The sequence below is a fragment of the Podarcis gaigeae genome (genome assembly GCF_964106915.1).
Source record: "Podarcis gaigeae genome assembly, chromosome: 13".
NCBI classification, from domain to species: Eukaryota; Metazoa; Chordata; class Lepidosauria; order Squamata; family Lacertidae; genus Podarcis; species Podarcis gaigeae.
The window spans coordinates 53,919,279-53,942,660 of NC_139689.1; the positions used below are offsets into that span (position 1 = coordinate 53,919,279).

The 23,382-nt window shown below is 39.3% G+C and overlaps 2 protein-coding genes and 1 long non-coding RNA gene across 22 annotated transcripts in view; 2 read left to right on the plus strand and 1 right to left on the minus strand.

The window, feature by feature from the left end:
- LOC310830290 overlaps positions 1-8,770 on the minus strand; it is a 44,496-nt gene extending 35,726 nt beyond the window's left edge. The window contains exons 1-2 of one of the 3 annotated variants that reach the window (XR_014557545.1): positions 8,302-8,770; positions 7,548-7,761 (exon numbers count right to left, since the gene is read on the minus strand). This is a non-coding gene — a long non-coding RNA (uncharacterized lncRNA). The remainder of the gene's footprint in view (positions 1-7,547; positions 7,762-8,301) is intronic. The other 2 variants (XR_014557546.1, XR_014557547.1) reach the window with 2 other exon arrangements.
- MOCOS (molybdenum cofactor sulfurase) overlaps positions 1-23,382 on the plus strand; it is a 252,479-nt gene that overhangs the window by 149,477 nt on the left and 79,620 nt on the right. The window lies entirely within an intron of this gene.
- PTPN3 (protein tyrosine phosphatase non-receptor type 3) overlaps positions 1-23,382 on the plus strand; it is a 98,506-nt gene that overhangs the window by 45,369 nt on the left and 29,755 nt on the right. For 6 of the 18 annotated variants that reach the window (XM_083709191.1, XM_083709181.1, XM_083709194.1 and 3 more), the window contains exons 2-11: positions 7,096-7,250; positions 10,187-10,294; positions 10,381-10,423; positions 11,935-12,013; positions 13,014-13,058; positions 13,934-13,986; positions 17,551-17,671; positions 18,612-18,699; positions 19,655-19,743; positions 22,848-22,911. In XM_083709191.1, the coding sequence (XP_083565317.1) occupies positions 7,096-7,250; positions 10,187-10,294; positions 10,381-10,423; positions 11,935-12,013; positions 13,014-13,058; positions 13,934-13,986; positions 17,551-17,671; positions 18,612-18,699; positions 19,655-19,743; positions 22,848-22,911 (845 nt within the window). Of the gene's footprint in view, positions 1-3,741; positions 5,761-5,839; positions 7,251-8,767; positions 8,785-10,186; positions 10,295-10,380; positions 10,424-11,934; positions 12,014-13,013; positions 13,059-13,933; positions 13,987-17,284; positions 17,672-18,611; positions 18,700-19,654; positions 19,744-22,847; positions 22,912-23,382 lie in introns of those variants that run through there. The other 12 variants (XM_083709187.1, XM_083709183.1, XM_083709188.1 and 9 more) reach the window with 7 other exon arrangements.

Consider the following 23,382-nt stretch of genomic DNA (forward strand, 5'->3'; position numbering starts at 1 on the left):
TTCTCAGGTAATTCACCAGGCACCACTTTTTTTGGAATTCAGCAATTTCTGAATTTCACTCAAATCCACTGTTCAAATCCAACACAATGGTACTAGCAATTGCACAACCCAGAAAGGGTGATGAAGGAGAGTCCCCAAACTACCTTGGACTTGGTACTGAGCTGTTGAGGACGGAGTGCCAGCCTCTTGCTGCCTCCTGGACCATGCAGTCAGGTCAGGTGAGGCAACTATTCAAACTCCCCCTTACCTAGTGCCAAATAACATCACCCATTGGATTATAACCTGGCTGCTCCTTCACCAATGGTCTACCAGTTACAGGAAAAGGACAGTTCTGTTTGGCCCTTAGAGTAGCCCTTAGTGTTAGTCGAGTCACCAGGGTGCATGCACATCTGATATGCCCCAGAATGCCAGCTGCCATTGCATCCTCTTTGCAGCCATAGCAGGAACCCCAATTCAGAAATAATGAGAGGCAAAGCTCCCAAGAAGTAGCCCAGTGCAGACACTATACTGCAGAAAACTCCAGTGAATTCAAACTGTTCAAGAGGAAACTGCACAGAGTGCTTAATAAAGGACTCTCCTCCAGAAACTTCTTGATGATCATTTAGTCAAGGCAATCCCTACAGACCTCAGCGAAGATCTGCAAATGGGATGCTGCCCCCTTGTCAAGCTAATGTGAACAGTAGGCTCTGTGAATAGCATCTAAATACTTTACCAAAGGGGCCCACTCCACAACTGTGTCTGCACCCTCCCAAATAATACATCAAACAATTATCCTAGTTCCTCCTTGCCATGAATCTTGCACGGCTTAGCATTCCTCAGTTTAGTGGTAAGCACCCTATATGTAAGAGTGAATTCATCTACTTATTCCCTCTGATTTGGTCACTTGAAGCAAATGACAATCCGTAACTAGGAGGACCTTTAACCCTCAGTGTCCCCAGAACCCAGGCCTATCCTTCTACCTGCAAAGGAACTGTGATCTGTCCAGATCTGTCCAGAATGATGTTCTTCACCCCATACCAGCTCTAAAAACTCCCAAGTAGCATACCTGGTGAAAATACTAGAGAGAAGACAGAGCAAGGCCCTCAGAGTTGCTTGCAGATAACACACCACTGTTACCGTATTTTTTGCACCATAACACTCACTTTTTTCCTCCTAGAAAGTAAGGGGAAATGTCTGTGCGTGTTATGGAGGGAATGCCTATGGGTGGCATGCCTACGGATTTTCCTCCTCTAAAAACTACGTGCGTGTTATGGTCGGGTGCGTGTTATAGAACGAAAAATACGGTACTTTCTGTCCAGGTAACAGAACTTCCTATACTCCAGGGTGCCGATGTCACCTTCAATGAACCTTCTACTACCACTGGAGCCCAAGAGAACAAAATAGGCAATGGCATGTGAATTCCTGCTGGCTGCTGATCTGTGTGGGCTGCCCTTATCAGCCCCCAAAGTCTTAGGACTGTTGTGGCCACCTGCACTGCTACTACTGCCACAGCCACTCACTGTGCCTGCTCAAGAACATCCAAAAGTAACCACATCAATCAAAAAGCAAAGCAGAACATCGCTGCCTGACAGATTCAGATTATGTGATGTGTCTCCACTGCTGAGACTGGTTGCTCTTTTTCCAGAGGTGGTATACATAGTTCTCTCCCTCCTCATTAATTAGCACAGCAACCCTGTGAGGTAGGTTAGGATGAGAGGCAGTGTTTGGCCCAAGGTTACTCAGCGAGCTTCATGAGTGGGGATTTAGTCTCACACTCTAACCACTACACTCACTGGCTGTCATTTTTATGCACTTGTTTCCCTAATATCAACGACTTGGATGATGGACTCAAGGGCATCCTGATCAAATTTGCAGATGATACCAAACTGGGAGGGGTGGCTAACACCCCAGAGGACAGGATCACACTTCAAAACGACCTTGACAGATTAGAGAACTGGGACAAAACAAACAAGATGAATTTTAACAGGGAGAAATGTAAAGTATTGCACTTGGGCAAAAAAAAATTAGAGGCACAAATACAAGATGGGTGACACCTGGCTTGAGAGCAGTGCATGAGAAAAGGATCTAGGAGTCTTGGTTGACCACAAACTTGACATGAGCCAACAGTGTGACGCGGCAGCTAAAAAAGCCAATGCAATTCTGGGCTGCATCAATAGGAGTATAGCATCTAGATCAAGGGAAGTAATAGTGCTACTGTATTCTGCTCTGGTCAGACCTCACCTGGAGTACTGTGTCCAGTTCTGGGCACCACAGTTCAAGAAGGACACTGACAAACTGGAACGTGTCCAGAGGAGGGCAACCAAAATGGTCAAAGGCCTGGAAACGATGCCTTATGAGGAACGGCTAAGGGAGCTGGGCATGTTTAGCCTGGAGAAGAGAAGGTTAAGGGGTGATATGATAGCCATGTTCAAATATATAAAAGGATGTCACATAGAGGAGGGAGAAAGGTTGTTTTCTGCTGCTCCAGAGAAGCGGACACAGAGCAATGGATCCAAACTACAAGAAAGAAGATTCCACCTAAACATTAGGAAGAACTTCCTGACAGTAAGAGCTGTTCGACAGTGGAATTTGCTGCCAAGGAGTGTGGTGGAGTCTCCTTCTTTGGAGGTCTTTAAGCAGATGCTTGACAACCATATGTCAGGAGTGCTCTGATGGTGTTTCCTGCTTGGCAGGGGGTTGGACTCGATGGCCCTTGTGGTCTCTTCCAACTCTATGATTCTATGATTCTATATACATACTTTGTACACATTCATTTGGGTTGGGGGACTTCAAAGGATTTCCGTTTTGAAGGATACCTAGGTTTTGGTTCACATATTGTTTCAGGAAGTGTATATTACCTAGATTTTTATTTAGATGTGAACCAAACAAAAAAATTTCCCATTGCTATCCTAGGTAGCATTTTCACACTGAAGTACCTATCCTTCTTGAAGAAGATATCAGTGTCTACCAGTTCAATGAGATTAAAGAAATCAAAGTTAATAGCGGTAGCTGTAAACTGAGTATCGGTAGTTTTGCTCTCTATAATGGAAGGTGCAGAAAATTATATTGTTCCTAATTTACCTTCTCTTCCCCCTCCTCCCATGAGCAAGTAGTTCTACTAAATGTTCAGTGCAGCAGAGTTGCCTCTTGAAACATAACACTTGGACTATGAGGAATAATCCATGTGCCTTGCCATTGTGTGAGATTAATTTACACAGCTTGTCAACTTGGCACGGAGCCCACATTCTTCAGGAATCACTTCAGCATGCAAAAATTAACTATGGAGAAGTAAATATTTTAGTTGCTAGTAAAAACACACACACATTGCAATAAGAAAAACAATAAAAAACTGAGAGTTGATTGCTTTTGACTGTCTCTAATCATTCCCATTAGTGTCCAGGTTAAAAACTTCACATAGACTTTATTTTGAAGCAAATAAAAATGAATGATAGTGAAAACATGCTATAAGGTAATTAATTCACAATGGAACAATTAAGTATAACATGTTCAGTTTTCTGACTATGGATGCTTATATATCCGAGCCACCACCATCTATGTAAAGAGAGGTGCATAAATGAGCTTGGCCTTGGAGCCCCTGTAACAAAGAAGTGAACTCATTGCTGGATTATAATAGTAGGACATTTGTTGTAGTCATGAGGTTTTGGACACAGATTTATTAATGTAACTTTTCACGTAGTATGTATCTTTAGCACCTGCTTTTAATAGGTTGATCCTTAAGACGGATTCAAAATGTTCCACTTAAAGCATTTCTTAGTCTCTTTCCATTGGGTGTGAGAGAGACAGAAATGCAGCTTTAAGAACTTTTGGGTGTTTAAATTGGCTATGGAGGAAAGTGGATTCTGTGATCTTTGAGGAGAGAGCTTTAACCACAAGCCTAGCTTTGGCTGATATTCTAAGCCAAACCTTGGCTTAGTACAGCACAGTACAGGAATAAAGACTGGGGAGGGACACAGCAGCTGCACTCTCCTCTTTGGGAGCCTTTACATTTATGCAATCCTGGTAAGTCATAGTTTGCCTTACTGTGACACGTGAATCAAGGGAGTAGAATCTGATAGTTACACTCTTTAACTAGTTCTGGGGAGGGGGGGATGTCGAAAAGACTTTGGAATTGAATGTCTTTTCTTCCTTCTCCATTTGTTCTTAAAATTATTTCCTTTAGTATTCTCTAAAGATACTAGAACAATATTATTGGGATAACAGATTTTTGTTCCCAGTTCTTTAGATAACAGTTCAGAAGGAAACAATCTGTCCCTCACTTCCCCATGTTTTAAGTTCTGTACTGTGAACCCTTTTATTTGGTGGTAATGGAACACTGATTTGGACAGACAGGCAGAAGTGTGATCTGCACAAAAACCATGCTATAAATATGAGATTTCATGTGGCAAGATGCCATCTCAAAGTCTAAAGCACTCAGAATTCCAAGATGGAGCTCTATTGTTAAGAGTCAGCATCTCCTTGAAAGCAGAAAGTACTAAAATGGTAAAGATAAATGGTAAAGAGACGCGGGTGGCATTGTGATCTAAACCACTGAGCCTCTTGAGCTTGCTGATCAGAAGGTTGGCAGTTCGAATCTCTGTGACAGGGTGAGCTCCCGTGGCTCTTTCCCAGCTTCTGCCAACCTAGCACTTCAAAAGCATACCAGTGCAAGTTGATAAATAGGTATCACTACGGTGGGCAAATAAATGGCGTTTCTGTGCGCTGTGGTGTCTGTCATGATGTTCCCCTGTACCAAAGCGGTTTAGTCATGCTGCCCACATGACCCAGAAAGCTGTCTCTGGACCAATGTCTGCTTCCTTGGCCTGAAGCAAGATGAAGTCGCCTTTGACTGGACTTAACCGTCCATGGCTTCTTTACCTTTATCTCTTCTAAAATGGGCACTAATATTAAGATGTGGCTCATAGCAGAGACTTTTGCAAGAACTGTGGAAACTGTAGAAGTTACAGACAATCAAGAAAATAGTACTGCAGAGAGTGTTTCACAAGTTTGAAAAATCCCTACATTGCATGCATATAATTCATGAGTAAATAAAGCCCTTCTTTACACCAGAGTGTTAAGCACCACTCACACATGAACTATAAGCAACATAGTCAACACAGCATGGTCAACACTGTTTAAAGTTCAACTATAGGTAGAGAGCATTAATCAGGCTGTAGCGGTGCCTGGGAGAAAATATATATACTTAGTTAAGTCTGTACATCTCAGGCAAGCAGCATAAAATGTGTTGCAGGAACCTGGACCATCTTCTTGTTCTATTAGGCAAGCTGCATGTAACAATGACTGTACTGAGGTGCATCATTGCTTTAATGAAAAATAGTGGAAGTTATACACAAGCTCCACCTTGGCAATAGAGATGTTATGAACCTGTCTTATTATTTTATTTATTTATACTATGGTTTGCTATTCAAGTGACAACACTCTCAAGGAAGCAATAGAATTCCTCAAGGCTTCGGTAAAGGAAATGAGTGAATTGGCAGTCATTGTATGAAAGTGCAAAGTGATTTAAAAATGTGATTAAGGGTTACAAGCATGGCCTATAGCAAAATGTGGCAGTTCTGTTCAGGTTGCCAGCCACTCCATTTTTTCTCCCTCCCCATTTCCTGTTTTTGTCTTATTTTGTGCCCTCTGAATATGCACCCTGTTTTTTTCCTTTTTCTATTTTGGGCTCTCCCTTCCATTATTTATTTTTTTTAAATTTGGGTGGGGCAAATGGACATACATTTGCCTAATTCCAGGTATGTTAGGACTACGTACTCTCACTGGGTATAGAATGCTAACTGACTGCTGGAGGGGGAGGAAACCCCCCCTAATATAATGGAGTGGCTGAAACCCCAAATGGAAGCCCCTCCACTTTGACAGGAGTGAAATGCTGCCACATGCACATGAAGTGGAAGAGGAAATGATTCCTGGAGGGGTGATCCAGAGAACAAGATTTGGTTCACAACAAGTGGAGAACTGGATGATGCTGGGGGACCACTCTACAGAGTCTTCCACTACACAAGTCCCCATCTTAGCCATAGCGTTATCAGCAGTCATGCTGCTGGCTCTAATGCACTCAGAAAAATTGCAGCCCTCAAACAAGATTTGCATTACGTAATGACAATATAGAATCTAAAATGATACACCTCACTTGTGTTGATAAACCTGACTTTTTATGCAAATCACCATCTGCAAATGATCAGGACCTACAATATTCTCTATTGATATCTGTAAAAATATTATTATTTCCAGGTCAAAATTGCAAGGGCTGGCCATATGTGGAGTGTTAGTGGGAAAGGAGCATGTTTGGTTCCTTTCCTGGTCATGCAGCGAAAGTGAACACTTTTGTTTCTACTTATAAGTGGATGATTGTTATTTGCTGTTAAGAAAAAAAATCTATGGCCCCGGGAACACCGTCCCTATAGTTATAATGACTGTTAGCGTGCTAGGTTACTGAACAATAATTAAGGGCTCTTGTATTTTGAAAATGCCCCCCATGACTTTACAAATGCTTTACAAAACAGCATTTGGGTAACTTAAATTATAAAAATGTAATAGCCATCTAAATGATCAAATCAGTACAGTGGTACCTTGGGTTACAGACGCTTCAGGTTACAGATGCTTCAGGTTACAAACTCTGCTAACCCAGAAATAGTACCTCGGGTTAAGAACTTTGCATCAGGGTGAGAACAGAAATCGTGCGGCGGCAGCGGGAGTCCCCATTAGCTAAAGTGGTACCTCAGGTTAAGAACAGTTTGAGGTTAAGAACGGACCTCCAGAATGAATTAAGTTCTTAACCCGACGTACCACTGTACATAAAAAAATCATCTTACACTGTGTGTGTTCTTGTTTTCCTAAGCAGTTTGGAAACTCCAACAATATTATGACGTTCTTTTTGCGTTTCTTTAACTGCAACACTATTGTCCCACTATTGTACATCTTGATGTGCCATGTGTGATGAATTTAGAGGAAGAGTTTTATTTACTTACATACACAGAATTTATATACTGTATATTTATATACTGTAAAACTTCAAAGCAGTTTAAAGGAAAGCTTGTATATAACCAAAAGCATATGTCTGTTACATGTAAAAATATACTTTGGCATCTTTCTTTGCAGGTTGTTCAGCAACAGTTATGAACTCTCGGTTACGAGCACTAGGTGGGAGAATAAATAACATTCGAGCATCAGAACTACCAAAGGAACGGACCCGATCTGAGATCATTTGCAGTGTCCGCTTTTTGGATGGCTCAATGCAAAGCTTCAAAGTTAGTGTAAGTCTTGGGATTTTGAAATGTGTGATATCTGTAAAGCATGGGGCCCCTGTGTTTTGGGGTTTCTGGTCCAATTTGGAAACTTGAGAAACTGTTGCATATCAGATATTTGATCCTTCACTGCACAACATCAACTTCACAAAAGCAAATTGGTTCTGAAAAACTGCTGCTAAAACTCTTTGTTTTCCTTCCTTTTCCAATTTTGGCATGGTAACATAGATGGTTTCTTGAAGCAGTCAAATACAACATCTGTTGTGGTGTAACTTTCATTGAAACTGGACAAGATACCGTACTCACTTTAAACAGGTCTGCTTAGTCTTCAAAGGTCACTACATCCTTGGGTTTCCCATGGTCTGAATTACTGCCATACCATCCATTATAGAACATTATAGAACATCCAGGTTTCTTTCAAACTTAGCTGTGAAATATTCTCTTCTTGTAGCCAGTGATAGTGACATAGTCCACATCTCTTGTATCAAGAGGTTAATGACATCAATAGACCTGCCAGCATCTATGGATGAAAGGTCACAATCAGTTCAGATAGCTGAGGTATGTTGTTGTTGTTTTTTAATGCTAACTGCACTGCATATATGGAAGAAATATTTTGATAACTTTTTCTTTGGATTTGGTGCATGTAGGTTGACAGTTTATCAGCGACAAATGTCTGCAGTTTTTTATTTATGTGCATTCAGCTCATCATGTGTAATTGGCTCTTGGGGAATGTCTGGTGATTGAATCATGCAATGTCTATAGCTTTTACCATTGAGAGCATTGCATTATACTGGGCAACCTGGACAGGTACTTGAAATGAAGCTTCTGTCTTATTTAGAATCATAGAATTGTAGAGTTGGAAGGGACCCTGAGGATCACTGAGCCCAGCCCCCTGCAATGCAGGAAAATGCAGTTGTCCCATATGGGGATCAAACCTGCAACCTTGGTGTTATCAGCACCACGCCCCAGCCAACTAAGCTATCCGGACTCCTTGATATGCTGAAACCCAACTTCCAGGTACTGCTTTTGTACTTAGATATGGAGTTAACCCTGCCCTTACCATCACTTTGAAGTCAATGCATAGTTAAAGCGCTTGTTGTAGCTCCAAGCCTCAGTCATGAAACTCGGACTCTCAGCTCAAGGAAACCTGCAAGCTTTGCTCAAAAAGTCAGTGCATGGTCTTAGCATTAGGACACAGTTCTAAAGTCTATAAGCAGACCTCTAAAATTAATAGCCAAATCAGTAGCTGAGATGTCCCAACACTTGACATGCTCTTCCTGCTCAACTGTTGAAGAGTGGGACAGAAACTTGACTCAAGTGAGAAGACTGTGCTTGCAAGTGCACTCCTGCTGGAGAACCAGTACTGTTGTGCTGATGCAGTTGGCAGCATATCCTTAGCAACAGGACCTGAGTCACAATGGGACCCATGATAGCACTTACTGTGCAACTGTTAGGACATCAGATGAGTTGTTGAGTGCCAGAATGCTTCAGAAACGGAGGCAGAGCAGTGTGGAAAGTTATTTCTTTTGATATAAAATATTTGGTTGGTACTTGGTTGGAGCATTATTTCCTTTCCCTTCTTAAAATTTTAAAAGATGTCTGGATATGCTCTCAGGCTATTTGCATGCTGACCTGTTGATTTTTAATTTTTTTATAGAAACACATTCTTTAGACATAGTATTAATGTAGGAGATGGTTGCTAACTAATGATTGTATAGGTCTGCTTACAGGAGGTGTGTTTGTATACAGCATTTTTTTCCAAAACAATTCTGTTTATATGTAATACAGGTACATATTCATTTTTGAACTGTGTCTAGCTCTATGCAGGTTTCTTGTTCACATAAATAGGCACTGGAAGGCTCCTTTGGAGAGGTTTGTGACCTCCCCTCTTCCCCCAAACCCTGTTATTTAGGAGAAATGTTATGGACTATTAGGAGGAATATTATGGCATTTTTAAGACTGCACATTTAAGCCCACTTTGTCAGTCTGCTGAATGCACCTCATGAAGGCAGCTGTAGCCTACAAATATTTGTTTTATTTATGCCACAAACATAAACATACGGTAAGTCTGACATCTCTTTGTTGTTTTATTTCTGATGAATCTCCAATATTGGAGTCCCATTATCTGTATTTACACAAGAAAACACTCTTGAGAGGACATGGCACCCATCAAGGGAGAGAGGGTGGATGGTGCTTACATTAATCTTTTAAAGTTTTAAGAAGTTCTCAAATTCTGGATATTAAAAGGATTTCTCCAATGAAATTAGGGATGTCCTAAGGAAATTTACATAGCTTGTCATAGTAAATATGGCATCCCAGGTGCCCAGAACCTTTCATGTAACAGGATTTTGAAGGCTCAGCTATACAGGCAGTCCTGCAAAAAATATTATCTTGTGAATGGAGTGTTCATAAGCACGCTGCTGGAGAGGTAAAAAAAAAATTGTTTGAGAATTAGTATCATAGAATCATAGAGTTGGAAGAGACCACAAGGGCCATCGAGTCCAACCCCCTGCCAAGCAGGAAACACCATCAGAGCACTCCTGACATATGGTTGTCAAGCCTCTGCTTAAAGACCACCAAAGAAGGAGACTCCACCACACTCCTTGGCAGCAAATTCCACTGTCGAACAGCTCTTACTGTCAGGAAGTTCTTCCTAATGTTTAGGTGGAATCTTCTTTCTTGTAGTTTGGATCCATTGCTCCGTGTCCACTTCTCTGGAGCATCAGTTAATCTGGTGTAAGAAAGTGGGCAGGCTCTGGCCTGCGGCTGAGTTATAAACTGTTTATGAAGAGAGCTTGACATTCAATTTAATAATGATAGCAGTTCTTCCATTTATTCCTAGTAGTAATTTCACTTTTATATGTAAATGTTCGTGAAACTACATTTTTAAAGCACTCTGTGTGGCAAAGATTAGCTTTCTAAATACTTTTACTTTTATGTTGCAGAAACAAGATACTGGTCAGGTGTTGTTGGATTTGGCCTTTAATCACTTGGGTGTGACAGAGAAGGAATATTTTGGTTTGCAGCACTGTGAAGACTCAGCAGATTCAACAGTAAGGAAACATTCATATTCACGTTTTTGTTTTTTTAAATGCAGTCAGAAAGCTTCCTAACTTTGTTTTTTTAAAAATATTTGCAGAGATGGCTTGAATCTGGTAAACTTGTTCGGAAACAGCTAAAAGGTAATGCTTTAAAATTTCTTGCTTTAAAATCTCATATGACTTGGGATTCTAGTATAATGAGAGAGGGAGAAAAAATTCTCTCTGTCCACTTTTTCCACTTGCTGCATAATTCATGCCCCCACTTTGCCTTTTCTCTAAAATAAAGCCCCATTCCTCCATAGGGTAGTTGCTTCAGACCCATAATAATTCTGGTCTATTATTTCTGAACTTCAGTTCTATATTGTCCTTGCTGAGGTGTGGTGGCCAGAACTGTACACATTATTCAAAGTGTTAATAGAAATATAGAACTGTAGAGTTGGAAGGAACCTAGTTCAACCCCTTGCAATGCTAAAGCATCCATGACAGGTGTCCACCCAACCTTTGCTTAAGAACCTCCAATGAAGGCAGTCCCATAACCTCACAAGGGAGTCCTTTCTACTGTTTAACAGCTCTTACTGTCAGAAAGATATTCCTGATGTTTAGTCAGAATCTCTTTCCTTGTAACTTGAATCCATTGGTTTGTGTCCCAACTTCTGGAGTAGGAGAAAACAAGCCTGCTTTTCCATGTGACAGCTCTTAAGATATTAGAAGATGACTATCATTTCTTCTCTCAGTCTCCTCTTTTCCAGGCTAAACACACCCAACTCCCTCAAACATTTGTCTTAAGGCTTGGCCTCCAGACCCTTGATCATTTTGGTTGACCTCTTTTGCACATGCTCCAGCTTGTCAATATCCTTCTTAAATTGTGGTGCCCAGAACTGTATACCACGTGTGGTCTGTCTAAGGCAGAGTAGAGTGGCACTATTGCTGTGAGAGGCAGTGGAAGACAGGAGTGCCTGGCATGCTCTGGTCCATGGGGTCACGAAGAGTCGGACATGACTAAATGACTAAACAACAACAACATTGCTTCCCTTGATCTGGATACTGTACTTCTGTTGCTGCAGCTTTTATTGTTGTTGCTTCAGACTGTTGACTCATGGGTCATTCCATGCCAAAGCACCTGATTTAAATATTTCACCGTGCTCTCACGTCTCAGATTTTCTTCAAAAAAAAATTATATTTGTTGGTCCAAAATTGGGCGCATAATTTTTTAAAAATTTCAGTTTTCACCCGATTTAGGCTAATGCAATTTCTGAGTCAGTTTAGAAAAAAACTACTTTCTATTCTAGAAAGAACAATTATTTGAGTTAATCCAGAAAATGTACTATTTGTGTAGTTAGAGTATGCAGATTGAAGCTATTGGCACTTATGACTTATCTTAGATCCCATTCATTTCAGTGAGTCTGCTCTTAAGTATGACTAAATCTGGAGCTAATCCTTCGGGGGGCAGTTTTAAAAATCAAATTACATTAACATTTTTATTGAAGTGTTCCTGTGAATTGAGGTTTTACATAAATGACATATTGACTTTTTGTTTAAGTTTGTTTTAGAAGGTAATTTCATTTGTCATTGTATATGATATTTTTATTAATCTAAATAAATATAGATGAAGAAATCATGTACACTGATTTTAATTTTGTAAAATATTCTAGGTGGTTTCCCTTGTAGCCTGCATTTTCGAGTAAGGTTTTTTATACCTGATCCAAACACACTGCAGCAGGAGCAAACCAGGTAAACTTTTTTTCCTTACTAAAGTTCTGTGGTTATGTTTTAAGAACTGCTGACATCTCACACATCCTAGTATTTGCAGTAAAACACCAGATTTACAGTCTTTTATCTATGGTTGGCACATAAACACCTATATGATATAATTGTAAATTTAAAGTTGGTTGTTAAAGAACCTCAGAATATGCACAGGGAGATAAATACTACAATAGCAAAATGCTGTGTGTATTGGTCATCCGGTGTCAATTTAGACAAGATCTGTTTATATTCAGCATGTATTTTCTTAGATTTAAATGTTGCAGGAGTTAGGTTAGGTAATAATTAATCCTTCTCACAAATGTAGGAAAATGCTGCTTCTGCTCCAACCACAAAATGGTTTTAGCAGAACCTGTAAGATTAAATGGTTCAGGGATGCTGGAATAATACACTCCCTTAGCAATATCCATCTAACTGAAATGGCACCATGAAGTGCAGAGTGCTCCAAAAATTTATAAGAATATATTGTTTATTATTATCAGCAGGGGATATAAATTGTGAGCATTCTAGCATGATAGAATGTGCTCTTTGTTGTTGTTGTTTAGTCGTTTCTGACTCTCCTGTCTTCAGGAGAATGTGCTCTAGTGGAGCATTAATAATATTTGTTGCGAGGTAAATAGATCCACACAGAATTATGGATTTGTGAAGTATAAGCTTAGTTATTTTTAGTGTTTTAAGATCAGGGAACTTTTTTTTAGTTTAAGGGCCACATTTCATCATGGGCAACCTTCCCAGGGCCATATGCCAAGGAAAGCACTTATCTTTCCACCCGCAATCCATGCCACCAGAGGCATTGTCACAGTTCACGGACACGTTCAAATGTTGAACTTCTAATTTATGTGTATAATCATCTTAATTGTCTCTATATTTATAGGGTCTGAAAGTAAATTAGGAAATATGTTTAGATTACACAGATTCACAAGAGGCTTGATTAGTCAGATGTAAGAACTATTTTCAATTTGTTTTTTAGACATTTATTCTTTCTGCAATTGAAGGCTGACATTTTGGAAGGAAGGTAAGAAATCTTTATTAAAGTAGTTTGACTGGTTACCTGTTGAAACACTCCAGGTTAAAAGAAAAAGAAAACTTCTCCATAGTGTTAAGAGGAAGAATGTCAAAAAACGTAGTGCCTTTAAACTTCTGTAGAAATTGAGTTTCATAAGGTATACATATTGAGTTAGATTTGCGTCCAGCACACTTCCCTGTGCCTCTGAGCCTTTTCAAAGGGCACTGTTACTCATGTAAAATAACCTTGTGTGATAGGCACAGCATGTGGGAGAGTTGTCTTTTGTGGACCTATGAAACTACAACATAAGTTAACTTATTCAATATTTCTAGTACGTTGACAGTAAAACAATAGCAGATCTGTTTCACTGGTACATCTGACTGTTCATAATTTTCATTTTCAAGATGTTGGATAGCTTTACCCAGTTTTTAAGAAGTGTAAATTTGTTCTGGATTTCCAAAACAAATGTGAAACATAATTACCTATTTTTAAGGTGGTTGTTGTGAAATGTGTCACTACAATGTGCTGGTGTTCCAGTTAGGTATGCTGTAAAGATTGTGGATGCATCCACACAGTATTGTCTTTCTCAGCTGCCTGAAAGATGCTTTAGGCATGAAATATGAGAGAAAAACAAAATAAATAAAATTGCTTTGGTATATGAAAACAACAGATCTCTTTACACCTTGATCTGATGAAGGGGTAATAGTTTTAAAGTTAGAAACCATAGTTTTAATAACAAATGACAATAATTGCCATAACTATTTTGTGATGTTTGGTGGATGTGTAAGTGCGTTCTAAATATATTGGCATATAATGTTTGAGCTGTGACATTTACCTATAGTTCAGACAGAATGTTATCAACATATTTCAATTTTTCCTTTCAGGTTGTTATGCCCTGTTAATTCAGTTGTGGTACTTGCATCATATGCAGTTCAGTGTAAGTTATGATGTATATTAGTAAAATATTTGGTCCTATTTCACTATTTCTTTGGTCCTATTGGTCTGTACTCCAGTCAGATTATATATATATAGAGAGAGAGGGGGGGGGGGCGCTAGTTTTCTAACTTGTTCTTGAGTAACAGGCTCATCACTGTTTTGGAATCTTTAGCTCTTATTCTTGGAAAATATTACAAAGCTTGTCTGAGAATGGAGTTCTCCCTGAACAGATCAAGTTTGGTGGTAAAGCATTTCTGCTATCTAAATAAGATTGTGTTTATACAAACGATAATGAGAAAATATCTAACAAAAAAAGAAGAGGGGGGCGTGAAGGAAAAATACAGCTTCCTTGGATATGTTACTGCTGATCTGAAAGTTATATAGATCTTCAGTAATTAAAATTAAAATTATTTATTCAAGACAGTGGGATGCATCCAGTGATGGCAGCTTTGCATTAGTGGAAAATGATCAGTTTATGCAATGTGGGACACCCAATTTTTGTCTTTCCTTCTACTACAGCCTTCTACCATGTCCATGCAGCTTTGTAGGGTCCTTTAACTCTCAGGAGGAGATTTTTGAAGGATATTGGAATTTGCACTGGGAGTGGGGGATCAGTAATACTCAGGTGCCGTGTTTTGTGGACATAGGCTTTCTTTCTGTAAGTCAAAGTTGTAGTTGGATATAATTCAGTGGTTTCCTCTACATAAATAGGGAAATTGTGTTACCACCTATTACTACAGTTGTGAATGGTCATTCTGCTTATCTTGTATATCTTTAAACTTACATAGAATTGTCAGAAACTGCACATCTTACATTTCATTCCTATTTGGTTCATTGTTTGCAGTTTTTAGATTTTCACATTCACATGAAGTGGGTCTCTGGTCCATGAGTTTTCACAACAATAATTCTTTCCATCTCTGAGGTGCCATAAGACTGCTCTTTGAGCAGTATTTAGCTTAATATAACACATTTGAAGGATTTTAAACATGTGTCTTGTGAAGAAAGATATCATGAAAGCTTTAATGGACATGGGTTATAGTTGATTTCAGGTCCTGTTGTATTCAGGAAATGCCTGGTGCCTATCATCTCTGGTTATATGTTGGTAATATAACTTTAAAATTATGGAAACAAAGTTCTGTCTGTTATGCAATGCAACCTCTCTTGTATCATTTCTTCACCAACATTTTGCTATAAGATAGATAAAATATACAGCCTGCAAGAGGTCCCTTGTAGTTCACCCAAGGAAGTTCCTTGGTTCATTGTTTCTAACACTTGCTTCACTTATTGTGCAGGGTGACAGAAAAGGTGTTATTAATAAGATATCCCCAAAAATGCCGCCACCACAATTTTTGGGCTGTGAAGGAAGAATAGGGAGCACACTTTCCTGCAACTGTTGTCATATACAATGTCAATATTGGGAAAGGTGAGCATGCTTAGTCCAAAAAAGCTTGTCTGTCCCATCTCAGAGGCCTGGTGGGTTTAATTAGGCCCCACCACCTGCATAGTCAATGTCATTCAAATTTGCTTATCAGTAATAAAAGTTTGATGGTTTTAGCATAGAGGCTGAGAGAGAGAGTGGTTTTTCTTAAGGTCACCTAGAGTGCAGTCCTCTGCACAAGATTCATAGAATTGTAGGACTGGAAGGGACCCTGCATTGCAGGAATATGAAACTGCCCCATATGGGGACCGAACTTGCAACCTTTGTGTTGCAGCACCACACTCTAACCAGCTGAGCTAACCAGCTGGTGCCAGTGTTGACTCCAAAATTAAAAAAATGGTTTGTGAGAGATTTTCCATTTACCTTGCTTGGAAAGTGTTAATGTTAAGCAAACTTTATTCAAGTTAATGTTTAACTATTCAGCGTTGTGTCTAAACTTGTTAGCATGATCCATTTGACCTGCTATCAAATTTCTGCAGTCTTTGCACTAACAGCATATACAAGTAACATTATTAGCCGAGTAAATGTTTATACTGTACAGCCTTGGTTCTGTTTTTAAAGTTACAGTAGCTGCCATTGATTCAGAAAGCTAGCTATGTAGAGACTTTATCAAGAGTTAACAGTTCCTATTTCAGAGAGGTTATGAATGCCTATTCACATAATGTTGTGGACCTTTAGTTGTTTGGAACAGTTGGGGTTACTGCTCAGGACAATTTCTGTGTTGTCTGGATTGACAAATCAGAGTAGTTGCCACCTCTATCAGTGTTGAGCTGCCTCTAAGAACTTCTGCAGGGTGGAGATGGGAGTGCAGAAAGATGGAATATGACTGACAGGATGGAAAACAGAAAATAGTTCAGTTTAGTTTCAGTTGCAACTGAGGTTATTCCAGATTGGTTCCAGTTGAGGCCTCTAAAGGTTCACTAACCAGTTCAGTTCATTTGAGAATATTTAAATATAAGAGTACATCAAGACATTATTATTTAAATATTAAATATTATTTAAATATTTAAATATGAGGCCACATTTGAAATACAGTACCATAAGCCCTCAACTTACACACATTTAACTTGTGTGTATTTAACTTTATGCACTTGAGAAAAGTTTAAAAAAAATTAAAAAGGGGGCAGCTAAGTCCAGGAAGAAAGACTTTAGAGCCAATTTGTTTTAACTATATGTGATTATGGCTTCAGGCATCATCCCTGGAACATAAGCCCCAAATACATTGTGGGCTTTACTGTACCTTCTTTTTCAAAGGGCAGGGGGAATACAGAATGTCCTCTTCTCAGTTTCACATGTTTTGGCTCCATAATTTTCTCCCTGCTTGCTCCAGTTGTCTTAAAACATGATACTTCCTGTATTTGACAAAGCAGAATAATTCTCAACTGGTTTTAAAGCCAGAAGGAACCTCCAATCCTAAAGATGAGTGGGATCTCAACTGGTTTGATTGTTTCATGGTGGGAACTTTACAGATCTGTGACATACAGGTTTACTATAAACAACTGGATATTCTGTGGAAATCTAGGACCAGGAGCAGATTGAACTAGGTTTTTAATTCCTAATGATAGGGCTCTTTTGAGTTCAATTTTAAATGCAACTTTTAAATTCAGTTAATTTAAATTCAGTTTAACATAAATTGTTTGCTGCTTTATCATCAAAGGTATTAAGCATTTTTATATAAAATATACATTGAAAAGGCTGATTTTATGAAATAGTGAAAATTAACATTTTATTAAACTGGGTAAAATAATAGAGGGCCTAAACTGTTCAATCTATGACTCTTACTTAGAAAAGGGTGTCTGCCAATCCATAAAATCACTGCTCTTTGTTTACATTTAGGACTGTTCATTACCTTTGATTTTAGGTATACTTCCTGTCTCTGACCCTTATTCATCTTGAACCAAGTATTGTGTTGGCATGCTATTCCTAGGTGTATTTTCTCACATATCTCAATGGAAGAAAGTGGAGCAATATTAGGAACTTCTGTATGAGTTACGTGACATTATTCATTGTTCCATTTGTGTAGAGTAAGATTTTGTTAAGCACCTTTGCATTTTGCATTAAGAAAACAATTATCATGTGTGTTCTTTTATTTCTCATCCCACCACCTACCCACCTACCCCAAAAAAGCTCAGCTTGGAGACTACAATGGTTCCACCCATCTTCCAGGATACCTTTCAGAGTATTGCTTTATTCCAGAGCAAAATCAAGATTTCACAACCAAAGTTGAATCGCTGCATGAACAGCACAGGTATTGTTTTCTGAAATAGTAATATATACAGGGGTACCTTGGGTTACATACGCTTCAGGTTACAGACTCCGCTAACCCAGAAATATTACCTCGGGTTAAGAACTTTGCTTCAGGATGAGAACAGAAATTGTGCAGTGGCGGCGCAGCAGCCATTAGCTAAAGTGGTGCTTCAGATTAAGAACAGTTTCGTGTTAAGAACAGACCTCCAGAACGAATTAAGTTCTTAACCCGAGGTACCAGTGTATTGTGATATATACATAAATGGATAATTTGCATGAAGTATAGAATTTAAATGTGATTCAAATTATTAATTCACAGCATATTTTATATTCAGATTTCATACTGTAGGCTCCCAGTAATTGGCAAATATATGTTAGTTCTTGGACTATAAGACACATTAATAAAAATGGTTCCAAATGTGGGGATTTTTATATTTTTTAGGAATTTGGCAGCCCCAAACCTGTATGCATGATATACCCAGATGTGCTGGGTGAACTGATGGCTATAAGTGACATTGGTTCTACTTATACACTGGAGAGAATAGGTACCAACAATTCTGAAAATTTGGAGTTTTCCTAAAAGTTTTGGCTGCTAATTTACTGCTCTATTTCTGCTTCAAAATAGGAGTGCATCTCATTGTATGACAATACTAACACTCACTTTCATTATATGGGAAACAAGTCCTTTGATTTTTGGAGGGACATAGATCTGCTCCCAGTAATAGAAACTTAAACTGTAGATGTATTTCTACATAATGACTGTAGGTGAATCCATCATGAGATTACCCCATGATTGAAATGTGGAAAAAGAGTTCAGATTTTTCTTTGAATGTGTACCTTGAATTTATTTTCATAATGGTACTTAAAGTTTCTGTTATAGATAAATTACTTTCCAATTAGGATTTTATTGCCTTTAATACCTTCTTGGTTTTTTCCCCTAGGGGCCTCAGTCAGTCAGAAGCAGAGTCCTGCTACATTAATATAGCAAGAACACTTGAATTCTATGGAGTAGAATTACACAGTGGTAGAGTATGTTTACAGTTATTTTTTTATATTTAGAGCAACTTGTACTTAAAAAAAAAATCATAAATACCTTAATATTAAAATAGCTAAGTAAGAGGGAAACACTCTTTTTTGCACCTAAAGCAGCTAAGCATAAAAAACTTCTATACACCCATACACCTATGGGGACATTACCATTAAGTAATTTACATCTTTATAACTTAGTTTCTTAAGCAGGACTTGTTGTCCTTTACTTTTAACCATGTTATAATATGGATTTGAGAAAAACTTGCAATATTGCCAATTCTCAACTGAGATTTTAATATATTCTTCTGCCTTTTTTATTTATAATTGACATTGCAAGAAGCATTCTCGGTGGCATAAGTTAGTTGCTTCTATAGAAAGCTTCAGTTAAGCTATAGTTTTAGACTAAAATGTTTACTTGCATAGTATGGGCTGCCTTGGAATTGGGTGCTCAGCAGGATTTTTGTGATGTGTGTGTGTGTATGCATGCATGTTTCTGGGGAAACACATCCTCCCAGTCCTCACCATATTGCCAACTGTTTTTGAAAGTCCTTTCAGTTTTAAATGGGGGGTTGCTATGTGGTGAAGAATTGCTGTTTGAGGAAACACAACCTTAACTTTCCTTCCATATGCAGACATAGTCATCCATTTCTTTGGATTTCAACTCCAGTAAACGGCATCATAACCAGCACCCACTGACAACTAAGCTACAATACATACAGTAATGACAGCATGCAAAAACTCTTGCATATCTGGTATTTGTGTGTTTTAATTAAGCATGTCTGGGTTGTTTCTCCCAAATACAGAAATTGGTCAGCTCCTTTTTATGTGAGACATCCAGTTCTTTATCCCCCATCACACAGAGAGAAATTCAAAGTCACACTTCCACATATCCATTTGTAGAATAGGATTCTTAGTGTTTTAATTTACCAGTTTTTTCTGTGGTTCTTATTTTTAGGATCTTCATAATCTTGACCTTATGATTGGAATTGCTTCAGGAGGTATTGCTGTATATAGGAAACTCATTTGCACAAGCTTCTATCCTTGGTAAGATATTTGGGGTGTGGGTGGGTATATAAAGTTTTAAGACTAAACATGAAAATAACAAATCTCTCATTTTTAAATAATACCCATAAAGACCACTGCTGAAGATGGAAGGTGTTGAGATTGAAGTCTATTTAGAAATCCAGCCCTCTAATGCTTGGTGTGTGGAACTGAGCCATGGTTGCATGTGAAGTTGCTTCTTACTGAGTCACATCACTGGTCTATCTAGTCTCATTTATTTTCTACTGACATCTTTATCAGCCTCACTATCTGAAATCATTTTTAGTTGGATATGCTACTGTCTGTGTTTAGGATCTTGTGCATGCAAAGGTTGTTGTTTACCACTGAGCTACGCCCCTTCCTATTGTTTGTTTCTGAGCTGAGCTGCTCTGCACATGCTCAGGCATTCTCTTTAATATCATTATTACTTAATACTTTTGTTCAGGTTATATATTTTCCCCTGTTATACCTAGAGAGAAATCAGGAGTTGGGTTTTTGATCTCAGGGGATTCTCCATTGTTCTCGTCCCCACAGACGGCAGTGACCAACTGAACTGGGAATCCAGTGTTGTTTGAACATTGAAACTTGGTGACTCTGAGAAACAAAATCAGTATTGGAACTTAAGGCTTGCTTTCGTTTTCCCCCAGATACATTTATTTTGACAGCAGGAAGGGAGATAATTTCTGAACCAGACCCCAAGTAATTGCTGACTCACATTAAACCTTGAAGGTGTTCTGCAAAACCCCAAATCAATTTGGAGAAGATACATCCACTTTGATACCTCTGGAGCAAATAGTTATTGTGTTAGATCTAATGTTATTGACTTGAAACTCTTGTATAATTCAAGTGAGCTATATATATATCACAATATTCAAACCAGCTTAAGGGACATTAAAAAACGAAACATCAAATCAGCTGTAAATAAAATGTTTACATATCTGCCCTTGATAAAAGTTGAGGGGGAAATATTCAATCGGGCTAACATAAAGGCCCTACGTTGGACTGAAATTATTAATTTTGAAATAAAATAAAATAATAAAATAAATAAAAAGCCTTACCAATTGCAAGAACAGAAAAAATCATGATTGCTGGGGTACATAAAGGGTAAAGGGACCCCTGACCGTTAGGTCCAATCGCGGACGACTCGGGGGTTGCGGCGCTCATCTCACTTTATTGGCCGAGGGAGCTGGCGTACAGCTTCCGGGTCATGTGGCCAGCATAACAGCTGCTTTTGGCAAACCAGAGCAGCGCATGGAAATGCTGTTTACCTTCCCGCTGGAGCAGTACCTATTTATCTACTTGCACTTTGATGTGCTTTCAAACTGCTAGGTTGGCAGAAGCAGGGACCAAGCAATGGGAACTCACCCCATCGCGGGGAATCAAACCACCGACCTTCTGATCAGCAAGCCCTAGGCTCTGTGGTTTAGACCACAGCGCCATCCGCGTCCCGGTGGGGTACATAATCATGTTTATTTTCCATGTCAATTTTCTCTGTGTTCATTCATAAACCAATTCTTTCCAATTAATCTGTAAAAAAAATTATTATCACAAAATAAAATTGTGCCAAAAAATTCAGAGAAGTCCAAAAAGTATAATTACATTTTAATCTGCATGTCATCTACAGCGTGCAGATCAGGTCAGTTTGCATTGGAATTCACAAATACCAAATTCCTCAGGCATTCATACTGATTGCAATAGGAAGCTTGTTAGTACTTCTGTGGACAGCCCATTATAATGGAATGTGCCACATCTGTAACCCATGGATGTGCACAGCAACCTTATAGATTGAGGAATGCAAAGAATGGTTGTTCCTAGACTCAGGTCTGTCTTTTGATGGGCACGTAGTCCAAGCTTGCTTGACAGTATTGTCAGCTGGTTTTGATGGATGAGGCTTGTTAGAGCAGAGCGTAGGAGTCTTGTCAGGAATTGTGCAATCCAATCCAATCCTGTTTCCTAGAAACAATTGTTTGTGTTGTGAAATTGCGGACTGCACCCAATACCTTTAGTGTGTAATTACCTCTATTTTATTTCCATGCAAAATTTGAAAGTAACTAACATTTTTATTGCTTACCTACAAATTGTAAGGATATTAGTTGAGTGGATTGCACAGGAAAGCACTTTTGAATGTAGCCTCTCCCTTTCATTTCAAATTTTGCTTCAAGCTTATGGTAGTGATAATGATTTTCTGAGAAATGAGAATGTTTTTTGTTAATTATAGCTACCGTATTTTTCGCCCCATAGGGTGCACCTAGTTTTTTTGGGGGGAAATAAAGAAAACAATTTTTATTCCCCCCCCCCCGGCACGGGGCGGGGGCGGGGGAAGCCCGAGCTTCCCCCAACCCCAGCCCCCAGAACAGGCTGCTCTCTGCAAGCCGTGGGAGCCCTCCCACGGCTTGCGGAGAGCTACCTGAAGCCCAGGGCACGACTGCTCAGCGAAAGCCTGCATTCGCCCCATAGGACGCACACACATTTCCCCTTCATTTTTGGAGGGGAAAAAGTGCGTCCTATAGGGCGAAAAATACGGTAGTTACTTATATTTTAGTTCCTGTTTCAGATATAATGGAGCCCTTCTGAATAGGAGCCAGTGTGGTGTAGTGGTTAAGAGCGGCAGTCACATAATCTGGGGAACCGGGTTCGTGTCTCCGCTCCTCCACATGCAGCTGCTGGGTGACCTTGGGCCAGTCACACTTCTGTGAAGTCTCTCAGCCCCACTCACCTCACAGAGTGTTTGTTGTGGGGGAGGAAGGGAAAGGAGGTTGTTAGCCGCTTTGAGACTCCTGAAGGGGAGTGAAAGGCGGGATATCAAATCCAAACTCTTCTTCTTCTTCTAGTGTGACAAGGTGTGGGGCTGCTGACTGGGGTGGAGGTAATTTCCCCTTCCCCAGCAACATCCCACATGGTTCAGGAGGGCCTCTCAATTCTCCAGAAAGGGTTGAGAGGGAAGGGGAGAAAGGAAACTTCTCTGATGTGAACCTTCTAAGTTAACTTAATTTACAATCCAAGCATTGAGTCTGATGTGCATTATTGTACCTGTATTTTCTATCAATGTTTGTTTTGATTGTGTTGTGTTTTTAGAGTATGATATAGTATAACTTGTTCCTTTTCAGGGTGAACATAATCAAAATTTCGTTTAAACGAAAGAAGTTCTTTATCCAGCAGCGACAGAAACATGTGAGTTTCCCCCAGCCACCCCACCCCTTGACTTTTTTACAATTAACCTCCAATCTCGCCACAAGATGGAACAATGAATTAAAGGCCATGTCTATGAGTTGGAAAACAAGGTGTACATAGATCCTTCTTATAGTGTATATTTCATAATACACTGATGATTTGTGAAGCTAATTGCTGTAGAGGCGATTGATGTTTGGACGGAATACTTGATCAGAGATTTTCTTCCTACCCTGTGCCCTGCACCTGCTTTTTAATTCAAAGAAAAGATCTAATGAGATCTGATCATTAATTTGATCAAGTCAGCATGGTGGTCTGCTTAATTAACAGCAACTGTGCCTCTGTGGGAACACATGAATTCAAGGTTCTAGCTATCAGAGCTTCTAATTAGCTGGGAATCTCTGGGGCAGTTGCTGGGCCAGTTTCTTGGGTTATTCCTTTATTCTATGCTTCACACTGTGCTGCTTGTTCCTG